The 19,483-nt window shown below is 31.5% G+C and overlaps 3 protein-coding genes across 4 annotated transcripts; 2 read left to right on the plus strand and 1 right to left on the minus strand.

Annotated features, from left to right (window-relative positions):
* Positions 1-4,182: 4,182 nt before the first annotated feature.
* On the minus strand, positions 4,183-7,895 carry LOC111039999. The gene is made up of 6 exons (XM_022323688.1): positions 7,546-7,895; positions 5,701-5,804; positions 5,303-5,450; positions 5,172-5,207; positions 4,530-4,583; positions 4,183-4,366 (listed from the first exon to the last, which is right to left on the minus strand). The coding sequence occupies exons 1-6, from the start codon at positions 7,813-7,815 to the stop codon at positions 4,205-4,207; spliced, it is 774 nt and encodes a 257-aa protein (XP_022179380.1). The 5' UTR covers positions 7,816-7,895; the 3' UTR covers positions 4,183-4,204.
* Positions 7,896-8,629: 734 nt separating this feature from the next.
* On the plus strand, positions 8,630-14,963 carry LOC111040005 (exocyst complex component 6). Of its 2 annotated transcripts, none has more exons than XM_022323690.1 (2): positions 8,630-8,954; positions 9,333-11,861. In XM_022323690.1, the coding sequence occupies exon 2, from the start codon at positions 9,350-9,352 to the stop codon at positions 11,639-11,641; it is 2,292 nt and encodes a 763-aa protein (XP_022179382.1). In that variant the 5' UTR covers positions 8,630-8,954; positions 9,333-9,349; the 3' UTR covers positions 11,642-11,861. The 2 variants fall into 2 exon arrangements, with proteins under 2 accessions (XP_022179382.1, XP_022179383.1); XM_022323691.1 differs by lacking the exon at positions 9,333-11,861 and adding an exon at positions 12,510-14,963 and having other exon boundaries at positions 8,634-8,954.
* An 801-nt stretch (positions 14,964-15,764) lies between these two features.
* On the plus strand, positions 15,765-18,171 carry LOC111040006. The gene is made up of 5 exons (XM_022323692.1): positions 15,765-16,649; positions 16,741-17,099; positions 17,377-17,571; positions 17,673-17,807; positions 17,876-18,171. Exons 1-5 carry the CDS (start codon positions 16,601-16,603, stop codon positions 18,092-18,094), a joined length of 957 nt encoding a protein of 318 aa, XP_022179384.1. The 5' UTR covers positions 15,765-16,600; the 3' UTR covers positions 18,095-18,171.
* Positions 18,172-19,483: the final 1,312 nt, after the last annotated feature.

Raw genomic sequence — 19,483 nt, forward strand, 5'->3', positions numbered from 1 at the left:
GTTGAAAAACGACTGTGTTTCAACTGTGCTACGTCGAAAACTATACCAAGTCCAACAATAATTTTAAAATCATCATTCAGCAATCTCAATGATTTGGAGTTTAGTTTGAAAGAATACAGTGGAAGTAAAAAAACTAAATGCACAGAACTAAACTGATTGGGATTTTTAAATGTAACGAGAATTCTAGTAAATCATTTATTTATTGAAACAGATTAAATTGCTGAATATCAAGAGTACTCATTGGCTGACTTGCAGTGTAGTCTGACAATTGACAATAACAGGTATTGTATAGTATATAATTATTTAAAAATAATATATTATTTAATTAATTGTTTTAAATAATTTTTAGATGTATGTTATCCGGAGCAGTTTTTTATGAACATGATCATTAGATAGCGTATGATGTACGCCGTGTAAATATATGGGAAGTGCACAAAGATTTGGCAAAACAAATTTAAAGTACCCCTAGTTCAACAAAAATAAAACCACATGTAATTTTATATGTGAAAGAGTAAAAAAAAGACATGTACATTGGTACAAAAGTCAATTATAGCAATAAGAGATGTCTTTTTTTAAATCAAGCAAAAAGACAAAAAGGTCATATTTTATTATTTTTAAATTTATATTAAGCGTTTGTTACAATGTAAATAAAAGTAATAAGAATCAATAATTAATTAAATAAATTTTATTTTTTTCAATTTTCCTTTTACCAATAATTCTATTATAGTGACATGTGACTCCAGGATCCGGGACCAAAATGAGAAAAAGTCCCCAAAGGATTGAAACAGTCTGGTGACGAAAAATGTTTTTTATGTATCAACCTGACGTTTTATAATAAATAACGAGAACCATGAACCACGATTTCTAATTTTAATAATTAAAAATTAATAAAGTAAATTTAAAATGAATAAAATGTGAAGATCTGAAAAACATAATCTATTTATTAGCAAAACAGAATAAAAATTGTTATTAATTAATGTGAGCTCTTATTTGATGGCCATAAGCTTATTATATTCAATAACCCATGTTATGTTCCTATAAATATAGAGTAAAAAGAATTAATAAATAAATTTAAAAAAATGAATTATTAATTTATGTTCATTGTAATATTACCACGTATTATGAATATGAGGGTAAGAAACAAAAATTTTTAGGGTTTTAAAATTCTTTTTATGAAACTAAATAATGCGAATTATAAAGTTTAAAAATATAGTGCATTGAATATTACAGTGTTAAAATAATACAATAATCAATTAACAAATCATTAAAAAACCAAATGTATTGTTTCTTATATTAATTTAAATCGTATTGTAATAATGACGCTAATTCGTTTAAAACTATATGGATAAATAAATAATTAAAAATGTATCTAATATACCTACCTATAACTATCTTAATTAATATATTTCTATGTTCTATCATTGAATAGCCATTTCTGTTATTTTTCTGTCAATAACTCTTATTAAATATTATACATTAAATAATTATTATATAATAATTAATAACCTATGTATTATGTATATTATAATCATTTTTCTATTTTTGTGTATATAAGCCATCATAACTTAATGTAACAGTTGAGCTATCCTAGCTTTTGCTAAAAGCTAATTAAATTTTAAAAAAAAAACCATCATAAACTATATATGTTATCTTAGTTCATGTTAGATACCTTTATCAAATTTGCTTTTTGTGCTTTGGCATGGATTGTGAATATTCTGAAAAAAATGTACCCAACTGATTTTTAACTAAGTTAAGTTTCTATTGCTTTTTTTAACTTGTAATGTATTAACGTAGTAATATGTACACGTAAAATCCTCTTTACTTTTTAGTTTTTACTATTACATTACATATTATACAATCTATATTTTTAAATATCTTAGTTGTTTACTTGTTTATTGTAATATTTTATATTACATTTGCTTTGTTCAAAATATTTGGTTATTTGGAACTACCATTTTTTGATCAATGAATTCTCAAGGTGAGTGTCTAGACACCCGACGGCTCAACCCAGCCAGCCACACCCCTATAATATTGTGTGACCTGTTTTTGACGAAATTTGAATAGTGACATTAATGTACCTTTATATTAAATGTAATGATGTGCTAATGAATAGTTAAAATATATTTAGTATACTTCGATGTAGTTGTAATACACTAATACGTAGTTATTAGACTCGATTAAAAATACAACATAAAGCAAATACTGAGTATTGAACCACACTTGCAGGCGTCGCCTCACCCGCTGTACACGATCTATAACGTACCTTCGTAGTTGCAAGGAATTATTATTTTTGTATTGAAAATAATAATGAACCATATTGCAGCATTCAAAAAACGATTCAAAGTGCAGCCTAAGTAACTACTTATAAAAAACTGTTTGTATAATAAATAACACGAACTAAGAATTAAGATGTAGAGAACTGGACTCGACAAATGTGCTAGGTGTTTCCTTCTAAATATGTTACATATTTTTCAGTAGCGGAGTTACGGTCTTACGGATAGTTTTTCCACCTTTTAGCTTCACTAACGCTATCGAAACGACCAGTGGCCAATAACATACTCGTACAATTATTTTTTAATTTTCTATTGATAATATGGATCATGATAATACTATAATAATTAATATTTAATACTTAATAGAATAATAGCTTCAAAATTTCAATTCATGAACTAATATAATATATTTTGATAATATAGTTAATACTTTAATAGTATAGGAATAATATCTAAGACCGGGTTTAATACTTTATGAATTCACAATAAATAAGTTAAGAGTTACATTTTACAGGGGCATAAACACACATTTTACGAACTGATGATATAAATAATTTTCTGTGTAAAATAATTTAAAATGTTTAAATATTACAACAATAACATACTTCTTCAGTTAGGTTGACACTAATTTTGACAGCTTTTTCTTTTTAAAACTTTTTTGTTTTACTTCTTTGTTATGTACCAAAGTAAAATGTTTCAGCCCCATTTTAATGTAATAATGGAATATTGCTATCATGATTTCTGTCTTATAATATAGTTATATGTATGTTACAAGGAAATGCGAGCAATTTATAATGCTCAATAATAACATGATCGATGGTTTTGTTAAAAACTTCGGGGTCTTAAGCAAATTTTACAAATCCTTTTTCGGTCACCCGGTCACCGTGATTAGTTTGAACAAATGTTTGTTAGGATATAAAAGATAACCTTTTGATTTTAAATTGGTAAGTGCTGCTTCGGGTAGTTGAGGTTGAGCATCCCAATCTGTACCCGTATAATAGTTGTTGACAAGTTGTAAATATATTAATACTTCATAATATGAATATGTATCAGTTATATTGTACAAAAATAAAATACCTTTAAAAGCAGAAGGACAAACATTACATTTTGTATGTCTTTGGATTTTTTTGCTGACGTAACCATACAATATATATAATACAAGACGCATTCTTTAGCTGCTACTGATCTTAGTTCGTAATGATGTATAGTAAGTATATAATATACCATGTTACAATATAACTTATAAATTATAAGACGTCAATGTGTCAAATTAAAATTTAACAAAAGCTTATAAAACCTGTACATTTATTTTTATTATTTTTTTTATATAAATCTTTACAGACAGACGATTTTTGATCATAGTTTGAAATTATAAATAGTTATTTATAAATAATAGTTATTCAATTAAACGTGTGTTAATTTCCAAAGATTTTGATTAAAAATTGCAAAATGAATAGGTGATTAGTGATTACCTATATAATAAAACAAAAAAATTCTCAATAACTATTTATGGCCTAAGAGGCAACAGTAATGATAAAAACTACAATACATATATTATATTATACATGGTACAAATTATAATTTAATGTCCTAATTAATCTGTGTAACCCACCAACTACATAAAATATGTATTACCATTTACCATTCTATTTTAAATAATAATTATTGACTATTGTACCTCAAAACACAATTCACAATAGGTATTTATTCAACGATATCACAGTAGGTATTCTTTTTCTCGTGTCCAGGTGAAAATTAATAATACACCATTTTAGTAAGTAAAGCCACGAGCCACGGCTATACTTACCTAGGAATAATAATCAATGCTTAATATAAATTATAAAATTGTAAAATGTATACATATTTATATATTATATATATTATATTTATTGAATCGAGTAATATTACATTCAAATATCACACAATGGCATCTATTTTTTATTCATATATTTATTACAAGTGTTTAAACACCCCGGTAATGGTATGTGTAATATTTTTTCCAATTTACTGACAATATAGTTGTCGTTTTGAATAGGTTTCAGGTCGTTTCGTACTTTTTCCAACTCTTTGAACAAACAATCGAACCGTTGGTCCTAAGTACAACGTAAAAAGTAATATAAAATGTAGTAGGTACATTAATACAAGCATATAATTTTAATACTCGGACTCGAGTCTCAATAACAATTATATATAATTTATTATAATTTATAACCAATATTTAATATCCATAAGTTTGATTAAACATTTAACATTTACCAAATCATTTTTGCCAGGAAACTCAACCTTTCCATTATTTACAGCATATGGCCACTAGATATACAAAAACAAAACATTTTATAGTTAGTTATACATTTCATGGCTGGTAAATAGGGTCTCAAATGATTTTTCTCGGTTGATTAAATCCCAGAAAAAAATGTTAGTCCATTTATCACGATTTTTAAATTAGAAGTAAAAGTTTATAATTATGGTAGGTATTTTATAAATTGTATAAATTAAAAAATTAATTTAATTTTTAGTATTAAAATTAAATAAAAATATATGTGTTTTCTAATCTTCATAAGAAATCAAATTGTATATAATAATTATGGTATAAATGCGGTGAATACGGTTAGACCCCTACTTGCTTATCAGTTATTGCCATTATCGACGACATAAGATACAAAATTATAAATCCAATGTACCTACTACCCGTCTACCCACCTATATTTTATACGACTGCATTAATGCATTTTTTATAATAACACATACAATTATGACTTGATAATATTTGTTATAATTGTATATTTTAAATGACCATTATTTTATACTAATGACACGCGACATTAAGAAATTTTAAAAGATTCTACTGATTTTAGTACATATTAAATATTTATTTATACATAATATTATGAAACTTACAGTAATATGTTGTTCCATCAATAAATTTTTTCGAATCTGTAATAGGTAATATATTTGTATAAATTCAATTGTGTGAGATGAAATATGATAAAATAGGATAAGCAATATTCGAATTTTAAGTCAAAACATACAGATTTTTGAAGTTCAAATTGCAGTTGATAATTCATTTTCAACATGCACTCTAACCGTTTTCTATAAATCTCAACTTGTTGTTTTATGTTTTCGATTTCATTTTTTTTTATTTTCTCTGAGACAGATTCTCTAGATAGATTGTTGGATCTAAAAATGAAAGTTCATGTAATGATTTATTGGACTACCTAACATAAAATACCTATAATATGGATAAAAAAAAATTATGAAATTCAATTGGTTTAAAAATAATATTTTTAAATTTTAAATTGGTATATATTTTAGTCACGAATAAAAAATAGCAAAGAAAAATAATTTAAATAATTATATTCATGAATACAACTAAAATTTACTCTGAGTAGCGAGAATAAATGTGTTTTATTTAATATTGTAAACGTACAAAGAACTGAGAGAATATTGAGGTTTCGTACTGCATCTGCAACAATTGTTGTTTCCATCAAGAAATCCGTCTGTAGAGCAATCGTAGAACACCGACGTGCACGCCTAAGTACATTGAGGTATAGTATGTAGGTATATAAGTTTGAAAAATATGTTGTTAGTAAATTTATTGTTATCCACATTACAATTATAAATTATAATTATATTATGTATTGTCATGGTTTTAGCTACATATGATATGCTGGCTGCTGGCATACCGTATACGGGTATACGTAAATGTACATCTACACTAATACATTCATACATTCATCATTCATGCATTAAAATAAGATATTATATATACAAAGGTATCTAGTGATCTAGTGTCAACACTCAACAGTAGTACAGTCTCAAATTTGAGAATCCATATCAATAACCTATATTTTTAAATTAATATTTTTGAATTATGATTTTGAGCAATAATGTGGGTTATAGGCATATAGCAATAATAATATACTGTATTACCTATTTAATATTATGGAACCACAATAAAATTATTATGATTTACAGTATTCATTCTAGTTTAACTTAAAACTCAAAATAATAACATAAACATTTTCCTTTTAAAAATGTAAAGTGACCAAATAATTTGCAATATGTTTTATTTGTTAATTAATTATTACATACAATTGGTTATTGGTAAAGGCTGTCAGACGTATAAAGGATTATTTATTCTGTAGCAGCTACTATGACGAAGATTAATCATTTTTCAACGTACCTACCTACATATTTTATAAAAAATCGTTATGGAACACACTACATATCATACATAATATAATATGTATAAGACACCATAAGTGTAACGTATAACAGCTGCGCATTGCGGAAAAAAACAATTTCTGTCGTGCTGTTTCTCGAGGCCAAATCGTTGATTCTCAAATTCTTACTTATATATAATATATACTTACATGCAAGGTGATTTTAATACTTATAAAAGTAATATACTTTCAAACACTTTGATTTTTTATCTGATATAATTAGTCTTGTGGAAATTCCAACTATTTTTTTTGAACAAAATAATTTTTTAGCAAATTGTTTTTTGAAAACGTTAATGACATCCATTATGCATTAAAACCAACATTTGGACGAACAATTTTTGGGTTTTTAACTTTATGACACGTATTATAGCAAGGATAATAGCCCCCGCTACTTATGTTTGGATGTTTAGATTTAGAAGATATTATTATGATGGGGGTCATGATTATTTAAACATTTTGAACATTATATTAGTTAATATTAACCAATATTAATCTAAAATGTTATAATTTGTAAGAATTGTCTGAGTATAATTAGTACTATAGAGTATAGACTTAAATATAAATTATAATATTACCTAGGGAATTACATCTATTTCATTGTATTTTATATTTGATTAATCCAAGGAATATTATCCTGAGTAGATAATATATAAAGTTTAATAACTCAGAAATTACTCGTTCGAATTTAGATGCATAAACATTTTTAAAAAAATCCTTTACCTAACAATTCTCATTAAAAAGTGAAATTATATTTTATTATTACCTTATAAATCTTAGTATTTATTAGAACCTGTGGTAAAAAAAAAAATAATTTTATCAGAATGTGAATATTTGTTGCATTATTGAATAATAAAATGGGGGTGAGCAATGAATATGCTCGGTGAATCATCACTCGCTATTCACTGTACAAGGGTGCGAACGAGGGCGTTTTATACCACGCCGTTCTACATCGTATATTATATGCTAAATCATATGGTTTTTTGTAGGGAAAAAATGATTTACACAACCATTCATCTTAATATTTAGATATAAATATAAATATCTTATACGATTGAGTCACGGTCGGTATTCGTGTGCAGGTGACCGAGATTGTCATCACAGCTCGCTGAATCAAAATATTCCATCCTAGACGATTCTCCTCCGACAGTGGTGCACTGCGGACGTATATCACAATCGGTTTTTGTATTTTGTGTCATTTGGGCCGGCTTTTGTGGCAATTCATCGTCCCAATTGTCGAACGACGCTTCTAATCGATCCAGTATGAGCGTGGACATTAAATCCTTCCATTTCACAGTGTCTGGAGCGCTGTTCGACCACATGCCTTCGTCCCGATTTGGCTGAGTAAAAGTAAAAACCAAAAAACTTAATTATATACGCATATACAGGTTTTCTACTTGTACATCGAGAATATCTGACAACTTAACATATTATTTTTAAAAAAACATTTCAATACGTCAGAGGTTAGTGTTGAACACTGACACTGTACCTATATATATTAATGTATATATGTGTCTTAAAATGATATATAGAATATGGCACTACTAAAATAGGAATATTGTACATGTATAATATTATAAACTGTTGGCTACACAATAATAATGAATTTGATGATTAATATTAATTTAGTTGCAAGCAGAGATGGACAATGAGAATAAACCCAATTAAATAATTAACCCCGATCAAACGAATAATTTTAAACCAAACGCCCCCCCCTCCTCCCCTGGTTACAATAGTACTAATTTCAAAAGAATCTTACCGGATTTTCATTGGCCATAATATTAATAATATTGTATGCGTTGTTCTGTCGTAGAGTTATATGTTATATACTATAATTTAGATATTTAGTTCGTCGAGTATAGCTATTATTAATGTTGGTGTATGTATATGATTGTATTAAAAGGTTCAAATAAAAGAAAAATTCAAAAATATTGTTTATTAGTCGTGGTGCAACATAATAGTTGTTATGTTTATGTTATAAAAAATAAAATACGTGATTTCGTTGTCACAATAAGAATAATATTATTCGTATAATAATCTCGTTCGAATAACCCGCCATCAAAGGTTGGTCACACTGCATGGCGATGTATTCCATAGCGTCCGCCACGGGCGGCTCACTGTGTTTACATTCGATTTTTTTTTTACATCTAATATTTTAATCTGCATTCTGCACTTCTGCAGCAGCCGCCAGCAAGCGGATTGCGAGACGCGAAGCTCTGCCCTTTGCTTTTCTGTCACTTACGTGTTAATATTAAATCCCGGTCGTCGACTCGTAGACCGTAGTCGTAGTCTGCCGCCGAACGACAAAACTGTGTCATTTCGTTATTCATATCGATTATTAAATACAATTATCCCGAGTCGTTGAACACTTACCGGAATTAAAAATCATATAGTTTGCTCGCCGAACCGTTCACCAGCCATTGGGATTGATGTCTCGTTCGTTCTACGTATCTTTATAAATGTAAGTAATAAAATTCAAAAATAACAAAAATATAATATTATAGTGTACCAAACGTGTAGCTTGTAGGTAGTATTCCTATTTTTTTTTTTTTTATAGTTAGCAATAATTTATTTTTGTTTTGATTTTTCCACCGACTAAGATTTATATATCTTGGTCCATGGTTTATTTCTATGTTAGCTAGCTTGATTTTCTTTTGTAGTAGTATTGTGTTGGAGTTTAAATTTTGGGGCATTCAATGACTAATGGTGGGTTGACTGTGTTGTCTACTATGATAAGGGTCCTCTTTACAGTTAGGGTCGCTCATATCCATTTTTAATTAGGAATAGGGTTTTTGTAAGTTACAAAAAGAAACCAGTTATGTTTTTGTTTTTGTGCTAGCTTGTTGTGTAGAAAACATGCAGAACCAAGAGCATTTGCTACAAGAGATTGAGGGCATCGATGATTACTGGGGCCCAACTTTCCGAGCCATATACGACCAAGATGATGACAGCCGCAAATTCATTGACACTTTGGACAACCGCATCAAACAATACGACAAAGAAATCGAACGTATGTGCAATTTCTATTATCAAGGTTTCATAGATTCCATCAGAGAATTGCAGCAAGTAGAAAACCAAGCATCTAAATTAAAAAAACAAGTTGTTCAACTTAATTCAAATGTTCAAACCATTGTTGCTGAGGTCACCGGTGCTGGCGAAGAGTTGGTTCAAGCCAGACAGGTGGAGAATAATATTCAAATGGCTATTAATAGTTTATCTTTATGTTTGCCTGCACTCTCTTCATACAGTAAATTACAAAAGCAAATGGCTGACAAACGCTATTATCCTGCACTGAAAACATTAGAACAACTTGAACAATTATATTTACCTCAAGTATCTCATTATAAATTTTTTAGACAAATGATAGACAAAATCCCTAAACTTAGAGAAAATATCAAAGAATCATCTATGTCAGATTTAAATTGTTTTTTAGAAACCATAAGAAAATTTTCTTCAAAAGTTGGTGAAGCTGCAATGAAACATAGTGTTGAACAACAAAACTTTGATTTTGGCTTAACTAAATTAAAGAAAAAAAAAGATTCACCAGAAGATAACTCTGACGATGAAGATTCATTGAGTGCACAAGATCTTATTGATTTTTCGCCTGTATACCGTTGTCTTCATATTTGTACTGTATTGTCTTCACGTGATACCTTTGACGCTTATTATAGGCAACAAAGAAGAGAACAAGCACTTTTAACTCTACATCCTCCTAACAACATGCACGAATCTATTGCAAGCTATTGTTATTATTTACAATGCATTGTAGGATTCTTCGTTGTTGAAGATCATGTATTAAACACTGGAAATGGATTGTTAACAAGACCTTATTTGGAAGACTTATGGAAAATGGCTTCTGATAAGGTAGTAAGCATAATGAGAACAAATACCGCCTACTGTACGGATGCAAATTTACTCTTAAGAATTAAAGATTTAATTATGGTATTTTGCATTACACTTAGAAGTTATGGATATCCTGTTAAAAACTACATGGAGTTATTACATGAAATTCAAGAACATTACAATGAAATACTTATGCAAAAATGGGTTCAAGTGTTTAGGGATATTCTATATAGAGAAACTTTTTGTCATCTCCAGGTTGACAATCAGGATCAATATGATAATGTAGTCCGAACTTTTCCATATCAAGATGATCAATTAGAATCTTCAACATTTCCTAGGAAATTTCCATTTTCTTCAATGGTGCCTAGTGTTTATGACCAAGTAAAACAGTTTATATTTGCTTGTCTAAAGTTTTCCAATGACCTAAATTTTAGTGAAGGTGAAGTAGATGAAATGGTTCAAAAATCTACCAAATTGTTACTATCTCGGACATTTAGTGGATGCTTATCATCTGCATTTCATCAACCACGACTTGGTCTTTTACAAGTAATACAGATTATTGTTGATACTGGATATTTGGAAAAATCATCAAAATCAATTCAACAATTTGTATCTGAAGCTACTGGATCTACTGGTGGCACTGTTGGTGACGATGCAGGAATAACATTGGGTGTGGCCAGAAATGATGCTGAACACCACATGTATGATAAGATGAAATTAAAATTGAATGAATTTTTAGATTTAGAAGACTATGATTGGATGTTAGTCGAACCAACTGGTCAAGCTTCCTCATTTGTGACTGATTTAATAAACTTCCTACGAGTTGTTTTTAATGCATTAAGAAATCTTACTGAAGAAGTTTCTGTTCATGTGTGTCAAGTAGCATTTGAACACATATCAAAATCTATATTAAATTTATTACTCAGTGATGATATTAAACAATTATCTATGGGTGCCTTAAATCAACTAAATCTGGATGTTATACAATGCGAAATATTTGCTGCATCAGAGCCTGTTGGGAAGACAGATGAACCAGATTTCTCTCAGCATTTTGCACCATTAAGACAACTTTTAGACTTACTCCTGAGCTGGGATTGGTCGACCTACTTTCATGATTATGGTCAAGAAACGTCAAAATATTCTCATGTTAAACCTACTACAGCCATTATTGTTTTAGAAAAATTAAAAGAAGCTGATAAAAAAAGTGTATTTTCAGTATTAAAGAAAAGTGAAAGAGATAAAAAAAAATTATTAGAAACTGTTTTAAAACAGTTAAAGCAATTAGCAATAACTGTTCAACAATAATTATTTGAATACATTTTTTTATAAATTATAGCTATTTAACCAAATACTTATTGAACCCACTACCTAACAAGGGTTTATATATTATAATATCTTAATGTACTAAATTATAAAATAAATGTATAATGTAAACCTACTTAGTTGATATTACCTAATTATTATTATTATTATCGTATGGTGTATTACCTAATAATTAATATGCCAATAAACATCTGAATATACATGTTATCATATTTTATATTTACGCTCCCCGCATTCATTTATTTGTTTATGTTTATATTTATTTAATAAGTAAGTAGTTATTTTTTACATTGTTAACCAACATTTAGAAAGTTTGTTTTTATTTTATTTATGAAAATCTAAAGCCAGTTAGTTGTTAATCAAATATTACAATGTAATTTTTTGAAGTATGTAATCACTTTGAACTGAAATAATAGACATTTTATGTTATCATTTCTACAAAACTTGTTGAATAGGTACTTGTAATTCTTTCAAAATCGCAGTTTTTTTTTTCACCATTGTATGTTCATGAACAAAGTGACTTTTGTAAATAATAGATTTAACACAACTAATAAAAATTAATAAACCATATGTTTTATTCAATCTATATTCTAATACTCAAATAATTATAAGTAGACCTTCCTAAAGTATTATAAAATACCTAATCAAATATGTTCTACATTTTATTGTTCTCTTTATATTTGGCTATTAAGTTATTTACATATAAACTCAGAATTTAATTAGATAATAATAAAATTAGGTTTGTAGTCTTTAAAAAAAAAAATGATTAGGCAATAAAATGAAAAATATAAATGTTCACTGTTCCAATTTAAAATAGTTTAGTTTTTTCCACATTATAATTTTGTTAAAGGTTATGATGTCAAGTAACGAAGACTATATTACACTGGATGAAATAAACAATGCATTGGAGTTGCTGGACAGAGATGAAATTGCTTCAAGGAAACGTCTGGCAACGTTTACCAATCAATGGCCTACTGTTATTAAGGAGGTTGACTCTGTTACTAAAAAATTTAGTGCTTTAACGTCATTCAAAGAAAACTTATCTCAAATTCAAACTAGAATTCACGATTCGTCTAAACTCGCCGAGGACATATCTTCTAAAGTTCGACAATTGGACAAAATACGCGGACGTGTATCAGAATGCCAAAAACGAGTTCAAGACTTATTAGACCTACAGCTGTGTAGCGAAGGTGTTCAGATTGCAATGAAAAACGACGAATTAGAACAAGCCGCTGGACATATACATCGCTACCTATCAATCGACCAAACAAAATTGCAACGTACAGCAGACGATATGGCCCAAGATTGTTCAATGATTACAAGTGCTCTTAAACACTTGCAGGAAGCTTCAGAGCTTCTTCAGGACACAGTGTCTAAAAGGTTCGAACACGCGTCTTTGGTCCAAGACTCGAACTCTATAGAAAGGTATTTTAAAATATTCCCACTACTCGGAATGCATGATGTGGGTTTGGAAAAATTTGTTGATTACTTGGGGCGCTTATTAAAAGTGTCGGCGGACAAAAATTTAAAAAATGTCATGGAAACACCACTGTCAAGCAACCGTGCCAGTGTAATTTTCGCCGACGGATTGACGTTTATTTTCGAAGAAGTGGCCAAGACGATCGAGGTTCAGCAGCCGTTGATCGAGACCCATTACGGTCCCGAATATGTGTTGAAGTTCCTATCCCATTTGCAAATCCACTGCGACACGTTCGGTGACATCCTGCTGCGGACTTTTCTCAAGACGCGCAAGATCAAAGAACTCCTGAAGACCGTCTGGGAAGAACCGGATGAGAACACCGCTGTGAGACCCGACTCCAAGGACATTGATCTACTGGTGGAAGAGATCGTGATGATCCTGGCGCGGTACGACCTATATGCACAGTTCGTGTGCAAGCGAACGGTGAACGCGGATGGAGTGGAACCGAAAACACGGACAGCCAAAACGGTGCTGGACAACAGCCGGTTGTGCTGTTGCATACAGGAAATGATGGGAAAGTACCTGGAGTTGGAGAGGTATTACATGGAGGAAAGCATCAGGAAGGCGGTGTTGATGGATACGATCGAGGGGGACGGTGGAGACGCCGCGCTCACGTCGAGCATGGTGGACGACGTGTTCTTCATCGTGCGCAAATGCGTGATGCGCTCGCTGCGGTCCGGCAGCCTGGATGTGCTGTGCGCGGTCATCAACAATGCAGTCAACGCTCTGGAAGCGGACATGTGTGCCGTATTTACGCAGGTGTTGGCCGCCGGTTATCCGGGGTCCGGGTACTTCAACCGGTTCACTCCGGACCTGGACAAGGTGCGGCGGACGTTCCTAGCGGCACTGAATAACACCGAGGTGGCGGTCGAGTATTCCAAGTCGCTGTCGCAAGCGTTCCGGGACGAGGTGCCGGCCAGGCTGCGTGGCTGTCACGCGGAGAAGCTTGACAGCTGTTTGCACGACTTCAGCCGAGTGAACGCGTCGCTAGTAGCCGCCAACCGGTCCGGGTTTAGGCAGCTGCAGAGTTCGCTAGTCGAGCCCAAGGCTCTGGCGTGGATGGAATCGTTTTACGAGCAGCATTTCACCCTCGACGAACCGGAATTCGCGCAGACGGTGGCCGACAACCCGTTCGTGGTGGCACTGGTACGGAACATCGACGCCACGCTGGCCGAGTTCCGCGCCCGGCTCACGCCCAACAACTACGACATGTTGGTGGTGGCCGTTGCCGCAGAGACGGCCGCGCAACTGGAACGAGCGGTTATGAAGACTGAATTCAACCGCCTGGGCGGCATGGCTCTGGACAAGGTGGTCCGGACGCTCATCAACTACTTCGGCGGGGCCAGCGCGTGGCCGGTCCGCGAGAAGTTCGCGCGGCTGGTGCAGGTCACCACCGTGCTCAACCTGGAACGGGCGTCCGACCTCAACGAGTTCTCCAACCCAGACAGCGGGATGCGGTTCTCGTGGAAACTGACGCCAGACTGCATACGGCAGATACTCAGGCTCCGGGTCGACTTCCGGGAAGATGACATACGCAAAGTCCAGCTGTAAGACCGATGTGACTCACGAGCGAACCAACACTGCTGTACGATTTCCGATGTGATTTCATAATATCGTCGTTTTGGCCTTTTTTTAGACCAATGAGTAACTAAAATAAAAAAACTATACTTACCTACGTTATATTATTATCTGACCACCGAAATATTGTATTCTGCAGTTATGTTTGTATTGGTTAGGTATAATTTATTATTATTAAATTTTCTGTCGGCCCTGTAACGCCGATTAGGATTTTTCTTTCTCTAATTTGTATAGTTGGTTGGTACCTAGGTAGGTAGGTACGTATATAAAAATGCAGTATCGTATTATTATTGTATACAATTGTAACACGAATACCCATGTTTTAATGCATGCGTCTTTATAACATTGTTATTGGACTTAATAAGCACTATTTATACCTACTTATTTTATGTTGCGTGTATTTAAAATTTACATTTTACCTATTACCTATATATTATATTATCAGTTAGGATTTTATTTTATTTTATTTTTTTGTTATCATATACTGTGTTATGTTTTAATATTTATTATGTGATTTATTTTTATTGATTTAAAAATAAATAGTGAATACTTGTAATATTATACCATTGTAATTTTTTCGTCAGTACAATCAATACTCTCCATTTCTTATTTCTTTAAATAAATAATAAATATACGTAATAAACTCAATTAATAACTTAGGTAGGTAGAAAAAATAAAAAGGTTTCTCAAAAGAAATTATTAACTCCGTCTTATTATTGGTTAAAAATAAAAATACTTCTAAAAAATCAATATCGTGACGATTAGTATTTTCGAGACGACAAAGACTGAATGGCTTAATAGTAAATATTGAAATATTACATTTTACACTGGCTTTATTATTATTTATTAACTTATGCTTGTTTTGAGTTAGTCAATCTAAAATGCGATCATGAATTTACAAGTATATAGGTAGGTACGCGAGATAAAACGTTCTTAAGCAATTTAAATAAAATCTGTAATAAAATAATTGAAAGTAGTATTTAAATTTTTTTTAAATATTTATTATTTTTTAATTAAAAATGTTTAACTTTAGATTTTGATCAACATACCTACTGATTGAAAAAAATATTGAGTGCTGTGTTGTAGATTGAATAACTTTAATGTATTTATAGAATTAATTCGATCTAACTAATCGATTGAAAAAACTCGACAGCACAAATAAAAATAAAAAAATACTTTTGTTGTCGTGGTTGTGTTTTTTTATATAGGCGACATCTCTCTTTGTCAGTTGCGTGGGTTTTATCTATTCGCATTCTCCCCAGAGAAATTTATAATTCAAAAGGTTCGGTCGTTGAACTAACAACCCCTTTCGTTATTACTTTATACGAAATGCTTTTGAGTGATGTACAGTTTTCCATTAGTCAGTTTATGCGTGCATCGTCATGTGCAACCCTTTCTGCGTAAATGACACTGTCGCCGTGCTCTCGTGTTCAGTCCATTTGACCGACAGCGGCAAAAGGCTGCAACCGCCGTGTGTACTTACCTATTAACCTACCCATAAAATGTGTTATATGTATTACACCGAACGCTTGGTCGTCTCTAGGGACAATGTATAAATATATTATACTGTCTCTACCACCGAACAGATCGTAGCAGTAAGACACAATATTATACGTCTTTGGACGTTCTCCTTTTCACTGTAAGCATCATACCTACTATTTTTTTTTAAATAATATTATATTTATATGTTGTGTGCATGGTACGCATAACGATCAACAGGACAACGATTCGCACATCCGTCTCACTATTATATATTTACCTACCTAGCTGTTTATCATAAATGTATTTGAGATTATTTATTTTTATTATCACCTATTGTTTTTGTTTTCGATTTTTTATTTAGCTTTTTTTTCTCGCATGACCCGCGTTTTTATGTTGGAAGAATGTTTCATTTTGATTTGTATCGTCTTGCCGAGACTTTGAAACACGAGTGTAATATTATGATACATTGTAATAATATAATACATAATATTATGATGACGAGACTATTATACTGGACGATGGACGGTGTGATGTATGACAGGTGGTATACCAGGTGTCTGCAGAACAGTGATGCAGCGGGGCCCAGCCCAATTGAGTTCCGTGTCAGACCTGTACGTTAGCGACGAAATATCGGTTCTGCTCGAAGAGATCCACGACTTGGAACCGAAGGGTAATATCGCTCCCATCGACGACGAACAAGAGTTCGAGATCAACGGCAGCCAGACGGGAGGCTCGTGGCTGGAAGTGACCAACAGCATGGCGGGTACTCCGGGATCATGGGATTCGCACGCCAACTACAAACATCAGGAGGCGTCTAGGGCCAGGTACAACGGGGTGGTGTTGCACTACGACAAAAGGCCAATGAAGACACCGTCAGGCGTCATCCGAGTTCTACTTTTGGTGAGTTTTGCCTCGTGCTGCCTCATACTAACTAGCACATGGACATTAGTAATCGGTCAAAAAGTCCAGCCTCGTTTTTTTACTGTCGCCCAAAATGACCGAGCACATTTTTCCGAGTCAGATGAAAATTCCGAAAATACAAATTTAAAAATTTAAATGTATAATTAATTTTCTTATATTCGTTATTGCTTGTTATATCTGACAATTATTCTTTTCCTTCAATTTACAAATATTGTTCACATACCGACTTATCTAATTGTAACGTGTCTTTTTCCAGGTCACCTGTGTCTTGTGCCTGTTATGCCTGTGCTTTGCCGGCACTTCCAGGTTGGCTTTGTTCATGTTACCAATGCTTAATCGGATACGGTTCATACTGTTTGTCACATTGTTCAATTTTCTAGTGACTGGAGCTATTCTTTTTTTGGACGTCACGCACACCGTATACCTATTCCCGTTCAACTGGGGAAAATTGGTAAGCATGTTAGCTTAGTGCGTGGAGCATATCCAGCAATTACAATTTACGATGTTGTGTTTATGACTTGATCTGTACGTTTGTTTAAATTATTCCATTAGAATGTACTGTTCTACGTCATGATGACTATATTGTGTCTCACGAGCTCCTCGCTAGTCCTTCATCAAGTATATTCATTCCATGAATTTTATACGTGGGTACCACGTGCTACGCGCCATCAATTGCTTGTTGCTGCAGTAAGTATTTACAATCAGACTGTTGAAATCTTGTACTTCATTTTATCTATTTTTGCATCTTTAACCAGGCTTTAGGTTATTTGTGTGCTCTGGAAACATTGTTGCTGGCCTTGCTGAGTCGCTGTGATGGTTTAGGCGGCCTACATTACCGCCAAGTTAAAGATGATATGACTAGTCCCCCAAATACATTGGCTCTGCGTCAAAGAATTCCACCACCGCCCACTGTAGTATATTCACCATCACCGTCTCCTTCATTTTGCTTGCGATCCATCAACCCCAAATCATAATCATTAAATATGTACCTATGAAACAAATATTTCACCCAGAAACTTACAAAAGTTTCAACTATAAACTACTTTCCATAAGTCTTAGTGTATAATTTACACAATATGTTTTGTGGTTTTGTGTGTGGGATAAATTACGACCAATTTAAAAAGTATTATTAAATTATAAGAAACTCCCCAAAAAATACTTTATATATTTTTGTATTGATAAAATGTCTTCTACTAGGTTTTTTTTTAAACATTGATGTATTTTCAGATTATCATTCAGTTTATTCTATTTGACCAAATCAATGATTTTTAGAGATTTGATTTTCATTAAACGCGTGTATTTTTACTTTCTATTTACTTTCCATATATTTTCATCTCAAAATATATTTAATTATATTGTTAAAGTATGAGTTTTTTTTACTATTGGCCGTCCACTTAAAATAGATAATTGTGCGCTTTACACGGCTATTAAATAAAAAGCTGTGGTGCTTTTCAAAATTTAGGTTATTTCTATGTCTAAATCATTAAAACTTAAAAGTTTTAAATGTTATTATTTATAATATATTTTCTAATATAACTCTGTATAGAATATAGATGCTAGTTATGAATTCAATCAATTAAATATCTTAACTAAAAAGTATAAACAATCTAATTCCTTCTTTATTTCTTAATTTAAAAAGGGCTTAAGTATGCCAGTTTAAGCTTACTGACAAGCTTGTTTATGAATACTCATCATCCATTTAATCAAATATTTTAATTGAACCATAATGATCAAACTACCAATTTAAATTAAGGTCATCTAATAACTATGAGAAAATTAATGTAATCAAACAAAATTCAATGTACTGTTGTTACTTATTAGAAACCAAAGTTCCCGAAATTTTGTCATATCATTGTATAGCTAAAATATTATGTGGTCTGAAATATACAAGTCAAAACAAATATAGGTTTACTGTTCATACTTTAAGTTAAATTACACATTTTTATTTTTTTTATCTCTTAATTATATGACTATTGACATAGCGATACTTCATTGTTTTTTAAATGTTTAACTAAATACTAATAGTATATACTATTGACGTATAGGGACACATTTTAGTTGGTGCTTACAATCTTGTTTTATCAGTTCACTATTGTCACTTTACACTTTTGCTCAACAATTTGTGGCAAGAGCATAGTATGTTTACTACAAGTATATCTCTATATTACCATAACCAATAATCTACAGTATAGGTTGTAAAGTACAAAATTATATTAACACATTAGTTTAATCACTAATATAATAGCCTTGTTTACAATGTATGTGACTTAATTTAAAAAAAAACAAAATGTAATTTTATTATAATAATAATTATTATTATTATTAGAAACTATTATATTTAACACAACATTTTTAATTAAAAT

Source organism: Myzus persicae, unplaced genomic scaffold (assembly GCF_001856785.1).
Source record: "Myzus persicae strain clone G006 unplaced genomic scaffold, MPER_G0061.0, whole genome shotgun sequence".
Taxonomy (NCBI): domain Eukaryota; kingdom Metazoa; phylum Arthropoda; class Insecta; order Hemiptera; family Aphididae; genus Myzus; species Myzus persicae.